The sequence below is a fragment of the Hypomesus nipponensis genome, chromosome 27, assembly GCF_054491055.1.
Source record: "Hypomesus nipponensis isolate SF chromosome 27, ASM5449105v1, whole genome shotgun sequence".
NCBI classification, from domain to species: domain Eukaryota; kingdom Metazoa; phylum Chordata; class Actinopteri; order Osmeriformes; family Osmeridae; genus Hypomesus; species Hypomesus nipponensis.
In genome coordinates this window covers 7130001-7142152 of record NC_140387.1, presented here as the reverse complement: position 1 = coordinate 7142152, position 12152 = coordinate 7130001, and the positions used below count along the sequence as shown (strand labels likewise).

At 54.6% G+C, this 12152-nt stretch overlaps 1 protein-coding gene across 2 annotated transcripts in view; it reads left to right on the top strand.

Moving 5' to 3' along the window:
- wdr7 (WD repeat domain 7) overlaps positions 1-12152 on the top strand; it is a 118475-nt gene that overhangs the window by 44376 nt on the left and 61947 nt on the right. For both annotated transcript variants that reach the window (XM_084693231.1, XM_084693232.1), the window contains one exon: positions 2589-2696. In XM_084693231.1, the coding sequence (XP_084549357.1) occupies positions 2589-2696 (108 nt within the window). The remainder of the gene's footprint in view (positions 1-2588; positions 2697-12152) is intronic.

Here is a 12152-nt window from a genome sequence, read left to right as displayed (position 1 = left end):
GTGCGTCGTTGTTCACGGGGACCATGGCTCAAATGTTCACGCTGTGCCCGTGTCGAGGGTGACGCTTCTCTCTCTCCCTCCCTCTCTCTTTCTGTCTATTTCCCAGTCTCTCGTACTCTCTCTCGCCCTTTCTGTCTCTTTATCTCTCCTGTCTCTCCCTCCCTGTCCCTGTCTCTTTGCCCACCCGTCCTCTCACTCACACTCTCTCCGTGTATCTATCTCCATCCCTCCTCTCTCTCTCTCTTTCCTCTCCCCATGTGTCTTTCTCCATCCATCCATCCCTCCCTCTCTCTCTTGCTCTTGCTCTCTCTCTCTCTCTCTCTCTCTCTCTCTCTCTCTCTCTCTCTCTCTCTCTCTCTCTCTCTCTCTCCTCTCCCCATGTGTCTTTCTCCATCCTTCCCTCCCTCTCTCTCTTGCTCTTGCTCTTGCTCTCTCTCTCTCTCTCTCTCTCTCTCTCTCTCTCTCTCTCTCTCTCTCTCTCTCTCTCTCTCTCTCCTCTCCCCATGTGTCTTTCTCCATCCCTCCTCTCTCTGTGAGGTGAGCACCCCTGTGCCACCCTTCACTGCTCAAGCCTGGCCTCTCCTCGCCAGGCGCGGGAGTGAAGGGGGGGGGGGATTACTGAGCCCAGCTGGCCCCAGGTCAGGGTGTCCTGGCTGGGTTGGAGGTGTAGGGAGGGAGGGGTCGAGGGATGGATGGATGACCAGGTGATTAAAATCCGCCGCAGGCGGGCGTCCTGGGAGAGTGTGGCGGCTCAGCGGGCGTGACTTTCATCTGGCCACACCCCCACCAGCCCTCAGGGAGTCTTGATTGACAGGTGTGGGCTGCTACTCTCCTGCGGGACGCTAAACAACAAATGTGCGAATGTGTATGTGTGTGTGCATGTATAGGTTATATACATATATATATATATATATATATATGCATGTATAGGTTGTATATATATGTGTATATATATATATATATATATATATTTGTCTGATCTAGGGTTTGACCACAGGGATGTTGCCCTTCATGGAAGGAATCCAGGGAACTAAATCCAGGGGGCAAGCTAGGATGGAGGGAGGGGGGGAGGGGGGAGGGGGAGAGACGTGTCCTCCTGGGGGGCGGGTCCAGAGGTTAACAAGGCAGGGTGGGAGCCATGTGTCATGGCTGACACGGGCCGTTTGACCTTGCAGGAGGGCCCCTCTCTATTCATGCCCTGCTCTGGGTGTGTGCCGGGGGAGGGTGGGGGGAGGCTCTTCTAGCCAGGCTCCCCCCTCTGGCTCCACACGGGCTCGGGTTACGTTTGGGGTGAGAGTGTGTGTGTGTGTGTGTGTGTGAGGGGCCTGTCGCTCTCTGAAGGATGATACTCACTGCAGTTTTAATTAGTTTGGTTCTACTGCTGCGTCGTACCCCACGAGTTGGATGCACCGGGCTGCGCGCGAGAGTCCCCGCTGTGCGGAGGAACTTGTCATGTTCCGGAAGGGGGAAGAAAAAAAAAAGTTGTTGTTGCTGTTGTCTTTGTTTTCCGAGCTGTTGTGAGGAAAACCTTGGAAAGGTGCCAACGGCTCAGTCCAGCCTTGACAAAATGCCTCCGTCAGCTCCAGACTCGAGAGAAGGGGTGTGTGTGTTGTGGGTGTCTATGCTTATGATGCAGGTCTAAGGTGAAGAATGTTCAAGAGACGTAGGCCTCTATTTTACCTTTACACGGTCTAGTTATTGAAGGAGAAAAAAGCCCTATTTCTCTTTAGATATGTCACTGGTCAATGGTGGGGTTAATTGAAACATGAAGGACTATGTTCTCTGGGAGACTGGGATTAATCAATCTGATCTCACACTCACTAACTCCCTGCACTTCATCAAATTGAATCGGAGTAAAGTTGTCGATACGGCAACAAAACTGCTGGATGCACAGGAGAGGATAAGTATGACTGTGGTGGCGGCGACTGTGGCTGTTTCACCTGGAGTGTGTGTGTGTGTGTGTGTGTGTGTGTGTGTGTTTGTGCTGATATGCATCCACACATCTGTGTGTGCGTGTGTGAGAGCGAGTACATGTTCACCAGCGAGCATGTTAACCAGCACCTCTTAACACCGTTCTGTCAACCATTCCGAGGAGCTAAAGTCATTTGGTGCCACCGACAGAAGGGAGGGGCCCCTTCATTAATTAGAGCCGGCCAGAGATTAGCTCATTCTCACCTTTAAGCAGCATTGATTCATCTGCTCTCTCTTAATGAAAAGCTTATTTTAATTGGTAATTCCAGGATAAGGGCTAAATTAAGGGCCTGAATAAAAATGGGTGTAATCGTGAGGGGTCACAGGCTAATAAAGGGAGATAATGCGGCCCCTCAATAAGCCTTGATGAGCTTCTTAACAAGGGGGACCCGCTGGAACGGCCGCAGAAATTAGCCGCATTAATTGCGGCCGACCGTACCGGGGGAAAGTGTCCCTCCTGATTTGTCGCTTCCCGTGGTGTTGTCTAGACCAGCGGGCCGCCAGGTCGTGCCTTCTTCCTCCCTTTAACCCCCCCCCCTCAAGTAGGGAAACCAGTCGCTAGCCACAGCGCCTCCTGGCCGTCTCCTATAGTAACCCCCTTGCTCTGTCCTCCGCAGCCTCCGCCGAAGCCCCGCCTCCGATCCCGCCCCCTGCCGAGCCGCAGCCGGCCGAGCCCAAGGCCCCTGAGGAGGAGATCGACGTCACGGACGATGACATCACCGCAGGTAAGCCCCGCCTCCCAATTCCTACAATTCTCCTGTATACCTTTTTAGACCATCTTGGGGTTGCCTATCTATGCGTCGTACACCAAGAGCGAGTGCACAAGCACACAGGAAGTCCGCCCCATTGATGCATATTGACATGGCACGCACAGTGTGTTCCCCTGCACCAAGACCCCTGTTCCTCGGGTCCGCATTGGCCATTCGTTTTTCTCCACCAACCAATGCTCTCCTGGGATCGACCGGATCCGTCCTTTATCACATCCCAGTATGGATGATCACGGGCGTGGGCAGGAGCCGGCTAGGCGTGCAGGGCCACACCGCTAGCAGGTCTAGTGGCTAGGCTAGGCTAGCTGGAGGCTGACGTCTTTCCAAGTCTTCTGTCTCTACTAAGCTGAGAAACAAGCTGGTCCTCTGGGGTCTCCTGGCCTGTTGTCACCTGTGTGTGTCTGTGATTGGAGGTGGTGAGGCGCTCTGGCCACATTGGTGCAAAAAGCAGTTTGGTGTTTGTGGTGGCCAAACACCCCCAGCTTGCAAGCAGACAAATGGGCACATTTTCACCTGGCGGGTGTTCGAGGCTGGCGTTCGAGGCTGGCAGGCGGGGGCCGTTGGCGGAACAGCCAGGTCTCTCGTCTGGAGACGGTCGCAAATGCGGCCTCAGTGTGCCCTCTTCCCCCCACGAGGGGATTGGCTGTCACCCTGACCACAGGTAATGGGGGTGAGGGGGGGGGGCAGGGGAAGAAACACCCGCAAAACACTTTTCTCCTCCATTTGTCTTTCCTCACATTTCCTTACGTGTTGCTTAGTCATGCGCAGACCGGCCCCTGAGAGGGGAGGGAGGGGAGGGGGCGACGGGGCGTGGGGGGGGGGGGGGGGGGGTGAGGAGGAGGCCTTACACAGGCACACAGAGAACAAGGAAACATGTAAACAAACACCTGGGCATTCTTTCCTTCTCTCTCTCTCTCTCTTTCCAGAAGCCTTCCTTACACACAGACACACGCATGCGCAGTTTGCGTGTGCCCAGATTTGGGTAGGGGGACCCCGAGGGCAGTGTGTGTTGGTGTGGGTGGGATATGAAGGTGGGGGTAGCAGGTCTAACGACCTCCCCAGACACGGTCAGTACCATCGTTGCTCCAGAGCTCCGTACATCTGTAGCGACGCACGCTGGAGTCACAGCCACACACACACACACAAACACAGACACGTGACGGTTCATTGTCCAGCCAGCACTTCCTCAATCTGCCACGCCATGAGGATGCAGGGTGGGAGTGTGTGTTTCGAGTGTCTCGGAGACGTTTCGAGGTGATGCATGCATGCTGCGTGCATCAGAGCGTGATCCAGTTCCCAACTTTGAATCTTACCGATTTGGGGATCCGCCCCCGGCGAGATGAAGTTGAGCAGATGCTAGCGATCAAAGTCCCATCTCTACAGCTAGTAGGAAAGGCTGTTCCTAGCACATCACTCCCTGCTGTGTGTTGTCATTGTGTGTGTGTGTGTGTGTGTGTGTGTGTTCGTGTGCCCTATGTATCAGGATGTTGAGTGTCTGTTCTGTTACAATAATGACAGCTCCAGCCACTGAGGTGCTGCAGTGATAGCCCCTGGCAACAGCTAGTGTCATCTTTATCTTCATCACTCATTACCCTGTGTGGGGGTGGGGGGGAGGTGTGTGCGCTCGCTGGCAAGAAGCCCACTAAAGGGAGAAGTCTCGTTGCTTTAATATATATATATATATATATTTTTTAACCTGCAACATTGTGTCACCTTGAGCTGTGATTGATACACTGTTGACATCTCTCTCTCTCTCTCTCTCTCTCTCTCTCTCTCTCTCTCTCTCTCTCTCTCTCTCGCAGTCTTACGATCTCCCTCTATAGACTAAAACCAGACATTTATGGCACGATTGGTCAGTCCTACCTCTTTCCCTTTCCTCTCTCTGCCATGCAACCCTCTCCGCTAACCTCCATGGTAAGGAAGCTTCATTTGATGCCTCCGACTCGACTCCTTTTGACATCATCGACGAATCATAGTCGAAGGCGTGGGTGCGACCCTACAAATGGGTACCAAGTTTGCCCCGGCGCGACTTGCCGTGTTTGTTCCTGTGTGGAGTCGATGTCGATTGGTGGAGCAGTCGTTGTTTGTCTCATAGTACCTTCCCCCCAGACCCCCACCCCCTCAACCTGTCCAATCAATGCTCAGCCAACTTCCATTTGGGGCCTAATCCTATTAAATACCAGCAATAACAATAAAATCATTGCCATTGGCGACCGTCCACTTTGCCAGGCACGGCGTCTGAAGTTGCTGCTCTTGCAGTTTTCCCTATCACTAACCTATCCATCTAGCCCCGTAATGTTATTAGGAGATAAGCCCCTTTGATCCTGTGGACACACTCGATCCAGACTTTTAATGAACAACAGGGAAAAAGGAGGACTTTTTCTTTGAGGAGCAGCGCTCAATGTAGTGCTCGAGGACACAGAGGGGCCGGACGCTTGTTTTAGTCGCCTGGGCAGCCCCCTTTCTACAGCTTCTCAGGCCAGGGAGATGCTCATGTCTCGACCACAAACACCGTATCACGAAACATGACTCGCTTTGATTGATCTGTTGCTTAGTCATGAGAGGCACGGTTCAACTGGTTGAGGCGGTGTTCTCTGGTGAAGATTGTTTTCTACTGGCTCCCCCCTCCCCTTGGATCTATAGTCTGCAGGTGAACCCCTCAGAGGAAAACAAGCGCATTATCTCGGGGTCTGGACTTTGAGATGACCAGATGACCCTTGTCAGATCTCTCCGGCAGCCGGACCTGCCCAGTTCAGACCCCCGTTCATTCAACTCCTCTCGCCTGCTCCTTCCTCTCGTTGAGATCCATTCCCCGGCTCACCGACCAAACGGCTAAACGGCTTCCATTCACGGGTTTTTATGTGCCTTCAAAATAAGTCAAGGCTGTCCCTACTTCACATCAGACTCGCGCTTACAAACTCCACAAAGGTTCCCGACAGTTCACCTGAACCCCTCGCAACCTGTCTCTGCAGATGAAAAGGGGAGTGAAAGAGAAGTTGGCCTAAGTATTTTCGCAGCAGTATTGAAGCCTTAAAAAAAAAAACACACGCATGCACCCTTTAGCCTTCTCTCTATTTTTGCAAGCTCCGCTAACAGATTTAATACCGCCAGAAAAGAAATGGAAAAGCACATTGTCAATACGAGGTGAAAAATGATAAATTGTCAAGTATGTCTGCGGTATTGACTAGCTGCAGCGAGCGAGCGAGGGGGAGCTAGCCCGCCTGACCAGAGAGCCATATTCTTGTTTTCAATACCGGCCGGGCTCAGTGATTGCTTACCGCGCCACGCTCGCCCGCTCTGCTGCTCCCTTTGTGCTGCACCGACACAACTGGAGACGGCGGGCCAAAGACCTCGGAGACTCGACTCGTACAAATTCCCGTATTATGATTTTATTTTTGAATTGTTGCGGAGTTGGTGGGGTGACCTGTGGATCTTCTTTTAGGGGGCAGGAGAGACACAGTCTCATTATGGTGCCTCTGGTTGATCTTGGTTACATGACAACTCAGATTGTGGCCAGCTGTGTGTGCGTGCGTGTCTGGGTATACATCAGTCTGGTTGTAATCATTCTTGAGCTGGTTATTACCTACGAGAGCTTGTGTGTTTGTGTGTGATGGTGTGGGAAGGTTCCATGGGTGTGCGTATGGTGTGGGGGGGGGGGGAGGATAATTGAGGTTGTTAATCGTCTTCCTGGCGAGCATGATGATGTCTGCCGAGGGTGGGGGTCGGGATACAAGAACCGTCATACAAGGAAGCTCCCTCCCTCCCTCCCTCCCGCGTCATCTCCCGACGACTGCCTCCCCCCTTTTCTCTCTATTGATCGGCGTGGAGAGAGAGAGAGGAAAAACTGAAAAAAATCTGTCTCTTGCACCTAATGTGGTTAAGTGTCTTTTCTTAATCCCTGTGAAACCTGGCCACTCTCCGTCCGTTCAACACGTCGGCGCGCTAAACGCCCAACACTGAACATGACCCGCTTGTCTTGTCAGCAACCGCGGCAGGAGGAGATCATAGCGCCGGGCCCACTCGGTAGGAATGGATGAGCCACTCGGTAATCGAACAGGGGTTCTTTTTTTAAGGGGGGGGGGGTGGGGGGCTTGCTTTAAATACTTCTTGTTCACCGTTCAGAGCGAGCGTGGGCTTTAACCTTGCGCGGGTGCTGCTCGGTGCTGGACAGCGCCCCGGGCTGGGTCTGTGTCAGAGAGCTCGTGGGCCTCTCTCTCTCTCTCTCTCTCTCTCTCTCTCTCTCTCTCTCTCTCTCTCTCTCTCTCTCTCTCTCTCTCTCTCTCTCCCTGTCGTCACGCTGCCCCCCGTTTGACAGCCCGACGGATACAAGTGTCCCAGGATCGTTCCCAGGTGGCTAGAGACGGGGTGGTTGACGTCCGGGCTGCTAAGACTCCTTCAAACTCCCAGCCTCTCCCCCCCAGCCTCTCCCCCCCAGCCTCTCCCCCCAGCCTCTCCCCCCAGCCTCTCCCCCCAGCCTCTCCCCCCAGCCTCTCCCCCCAGCCTCTCCCCCCAGCCTCTCCCCCCAGCCTCTCCCCCAAGCCTCTCCCCCCCAGCCTCTCCCCCCCAGCCTCTCCCCCCCAGCCTCTCCCCCCCAGCCTCTCCCCCCCAGCCTCTCCCCCCCAGCCTCCCCAACACCCAGGGCAATGTACATTTGCGGCCTCGGTCACTGAGCGTCGACCAGATTCCCTGGCTGACTTCATTGGCTCTCTTGGTTCCAGGTCTTATGCTCAGACACAGACAGGCTGGTCAGATCAGGAGCCAGTTAGCTGCAGTGGGAGCTCGCTAACTGGCCTCCTCTGGATGAGTGAAGTGAATTACATTGGACAGAATTAAGTAGAAACTATTGTGCATTATGACAGATTTCCAATGGCCACTGATGGGTGGTTAGCTCGGGTTGCCATGCGTTTCCGATAGCGGGACAATAAATGGCACTGCTCTGGTTTCACACGCATATAGATGACTCTCTGTTCGACTCATTCATTGACTCGCTCGTCGCGATCTTCTCTTTCTCTCGAACTCTCCCTCCCTCTCCCTCTCTCTCTCTCTCTCTCTCTCTCTCTCTCTCTCTCCCTCTCTCTCCGAGCAATGTGTCTGTGATGATCCAGTCGATAATCGCAACAATGTCAAGTGTATATTTTACCTACGTCTTCTTTTTCGAGTGGAACTGTCTTATTGTTGCCAATATCTGTAGGTATAATCTTGGCCTCCCATGTTCTCTTGGTGAGGTCAGCATTCACTCTGGGTTCCTCGGTTGGCCCCGGGTTAGGCCTTAAAGACACCTGGTTTCAGACTGACTCCACTCCTCTCCTGACCAGTCGGATCTGATTGGAGCCAAACATCACAGCTGAGTGGCGCTTGTCTCTCTTCCAAATCTGACATTTAAGCAGTGAAGGAGATCAGGGGGCTTCACAGCAGCAGACTGTGTGTGTGTGTGTGTGTGTGTGTAGCGGATTAGCAGAGCTACAGAGGGGCTGTTTGGGTGTGTGTTTGTGCCGGCGCATGTGTGTGAGCAGCTTTGTTTGTGTGTGTGTGTGTGTACTGTACTGTACATGTGTGGGTGTGTTTGCGTGGAGTCGCGTGCGCTTCGGTGTGGGTGGGTGCGCGCGCGCGCGGGGAAGAAATGCTTGTGTGTACGTGTCGGCTCCTGTGTGTGTTGCCGTCTGCTCCGGTGTTTGTGCTCCTCTGAGTGTGTGTGTGTGTGTGTGTGTGTGAGAGAGCCGCGGCTCGCAGGCGGGGCTCCAGCAGAAGTCGGCCATCGGCCCCCCGGCTCTGAGTGATGGCGGACCCGCCGCAGGCCCCCCCCCCCCTCCGCAAAGCCTCGCGCGCCTCCCCGCCTCCCCCCTCCTCCTTCGCTTTCATCTCTAATCCATAAAGCCGCGCACGTTTATTTCTCCTCCTCTCATTCCCACACTCTCCGGCCCCCCCTTCGAAAACACAACAACACCCCGCCCCCCCGCTCTCCGACACCGGATTAGCGCTCCTTCAAAACGCCGAACCGAAAGCCCCCTCGAGTTCCCCATCCCATCGCAACATTCTTAGAGTTGTTGGGCTTTTAATTGCCTCTGTTGTTGGGACTCATAAAACAAAGACGGAGCCCCGTGGCCGCTGGAAGAGGATTCTAGAAGTTTCACCGAGAGGGTTTTCACTTTAAAGGAGGGGGGAGTCATGTATGGTATAATGTCACATCCGCCGGTAGACGGCAAGCTAGCATGACTAAGGTCTTCTAACCTGACTGCTGCTAAGTCAAAGAAGATAATACAGAACCGTTCGAATGTTATCAAACTGATTGTTTTGCGGGTGGCAGTCTGTCTTGGCAGATAATGGGTTGCCTGGAGGTCAGTCCACTGGGTTGAAGCCTCCCTCCATTTGAAGCTCAGGGCATCTAGCCCCTCCCCCTGGGAATAGCCCTACGCTTATCTCAAGTCACCCATGACCACCCATCTCCACATACAATATCTGAACAGCATGCCCGCCGGCACTGCATGTAGTTCCACTCTTCCCATGCGTGTTTTCTTGGGTCTCGGGGTGGCTGTGCCTACACCTCGTTGAAAGGGGGGGTACACAGTGAGCAGCGTCCGTTCACCTGTCTGCGATGGTGGACGACCTCAGGGTCCGCGTCGAAGGTCGCCAGAGCTGCTGCGCCGCCATCTTGCCTCCGCCAGCCGCCTCGGAGCACAGGAAGGAGGCGGGCGCTCCTTCGCACGGAGGCGCTGTGAGCGCCGATCTCGAGCGTCGATCGTAAACCTGTCTGACCAGCTTGATGTGGTCATTGATGGAGGGGTGGGGGGTGGGGGGGGGGGGGTTGTGGGGCGGGGCAGGGTCCAGCCCTGTCCCCATTACAACGAGGTTCACTCCCCCACCAGCCCTCACCCCCTGCTGCGGCAAAGGGCCAGAGGGGTCAGGGGTCGACCTGCCCTCACCTCTGATGTCATTAAGGAGCCGTGATTGGGTTTGCTGAAACGCGACCCTCTCCCTCCTAATCCAATCGCGGCCCAAATAGGAAAAAGTTGAAGGATGGATCGTATAGGGTAGCTGGTGCCGGAATGGATGAACTTGTTTTAAAAGATGACAGTTTGAAAACAGATGAGGGGGACGTATTTAGGTACGAGATCTACGCCTGGCCCAGATTTTACAGGTACTAATTGTGGGGCGCCGTAGCGTGACAAGCCTTCACGTTGCTGCGTGTGTTTGGATATTTTTCAAAGCACTTATATTCAGCAAATATCCCCGGAAGATGTCAGCGTAAATATATACATACAGTGCAGAATAGACACAGGCTAAAGTGGAGCACACAATGGCGTGCACGAGACGGGGAAAAGATGGAGCGGGCTCTGAGGAGGAAAGGGAGGAGGAGAGATGTAGAGTGTGCGCGCTGGGCCCCTTTGTCTCCCAGCACAGTGACATCACAGGTCAGAGGTCATCACCCCTGTCCACGTCCTGTCCACTCCGTCCTCCCCCACAGCGCATCCTCTATCCCCCGCCCCGCCCCTTCTCCTTTCTCTTCTCTCCTCCCTTTCTTCTCTCCTCCCACTGCGTATTCGTTCCCCCCCCCCCCCCCCCCCTTTCATCATTTTGTCGTCCCCCCTCACCCCCGAGTTTTCGAACTCTCATCTACAGTAAATACTACAGTCAACAAAATCTCCGAGATATGTTTCCTCCCGCCTCTTTTGTCTTTCCTTTGTTTGGCCTCTCTCCTCCCCTCCGTCCGTTCATACCAGCCCATGGTATCTTTTTCTGTTTGTTTACAACGACTGTGTTTTTCTCCATTGATTGAGAGTTAAACTAGCCGGGAAGGAATATTGTTTGTCAGGGAGCGAGCTTTTGAGAAGGTCTCTCGACTCGATAAATCCATGCAGTGGAGAAGCACTGGCCGTGTTTGATGCGCAAGGAAGACGACGGTACGCATCCACTACTGAACTACAACAGCCAGCGCTAAACCACTGGGCATTTTGTCTCTATTAATCCTATCGGCCTTTTCCCCCCCCCACTCCTCTCGCTGTTTCGCTGTGTGGTTTTATCGTTTCAAAAACGGCGTGACGTCCCCCGGGTATCTAACGCTCCCTCTCTTTTCCGCCTTTTGTCCTCTTTCGCTCTCCCTCGCCATCGCTCCCCCTCCACCCCTCCTTTTTCTTCTTCTTCTTCTCCCCTTCCTTCGCTTCCTCTCCCGTCACTGTAATTGCACACAGATCACCGGGGTCAGTCTGGACAGTGGAGCAATCTTTGGAAAGGCTCGGGAGGGGGGGTAGGGGAAGTGAAGGAGGTAAAGAGATGCATAGACCAGGAGGGGGGAGGGGGGGGGGGTGTTGGAGGAAGAGAGAGGGCAGAGAGAGAAAATGACCGGGCCCCGAAAGGAGGGCAGAGCGAAGGAGGAATACAGGATGGGGTAGAGGCAAGGGAGGGATGGGTTGGGATGGGGAGGAAGGGTGACGCATAGGGAGGAGGGTTAGAGAGAACTACAGTGGAGGGGAGGAGGGGGGGGGGAGACCGAAAGAGGGGTGCAATCTGTCAGAGAGCTGTCCCTCCACGTGGAGGGGTCGCGAGGAGCGTTGACCCCCGGGCTGGCCGCGAGGCCCGCCCCGGCTCTGGCCAAGCTCTTCAGCAGAGTGGCTAACTAGCACACAAAGACCCTCCTGCCGCCGGGCTGCTGACGGGTTGACACCTGACCCGGCTGTCATTACTCACACAGGAGACGGGAGGGGAGGGTGGGGGGTGATGGGAGAGGGGAGGGGAGGGGAGAAGAGGTGAGGGTGGGGGGGTGATGGGAGAGGGGAGGGGAGGGGAGAAGAGGTGAGGGTGGGGGGGTGATGGGAGAGGGGAGGGGAGGGGAGAAGAGGTGAGGGTGGGGCGGTGATGGGAGAGGGAGGGGAGAAGAGAATGGGGGGGGGGGTAAAAGAGGAAAAGAGAAGCACAGGGGAGAGGAGAGCGGAGCCTACACACACACACACACACACATACACAGAGAGACACAGCAGGCACAACCAGGCAAGTGTTGAGGTCAAGTTTATTCACTCCGCGCTTGGAAGTGAATTTATGTTCAGCCGTGATTTATGAATCCCAAAAATGGCCAGTTTAGCTCAACTCACCTCATGAATGGGGGGTGGGGGGGGGGGGCTCCTCTCAGAGCAGAGGGGAGAGAGGACAGTGGAACCTGCGACGCGACTCCGCACACAAACACAGCAGGCCAGACAAGCCGAGCACCGAGGTCAAGCCGATTCCCCTCCACGCTTTTAGGATTCACTTCCGATTCAGGAATCCCCCCAAAATGGCCCGTTCTTGTTTCATTGACCTCATCTGAATGCGGGGGGGTGACAAGAATGGCTCGTATATTTACTCTAGACATTGGGGATTAAGTAAACGTCCCCACACACACACACACACACACACACACACTCGTCCCATGGCTGGATGGGCAGA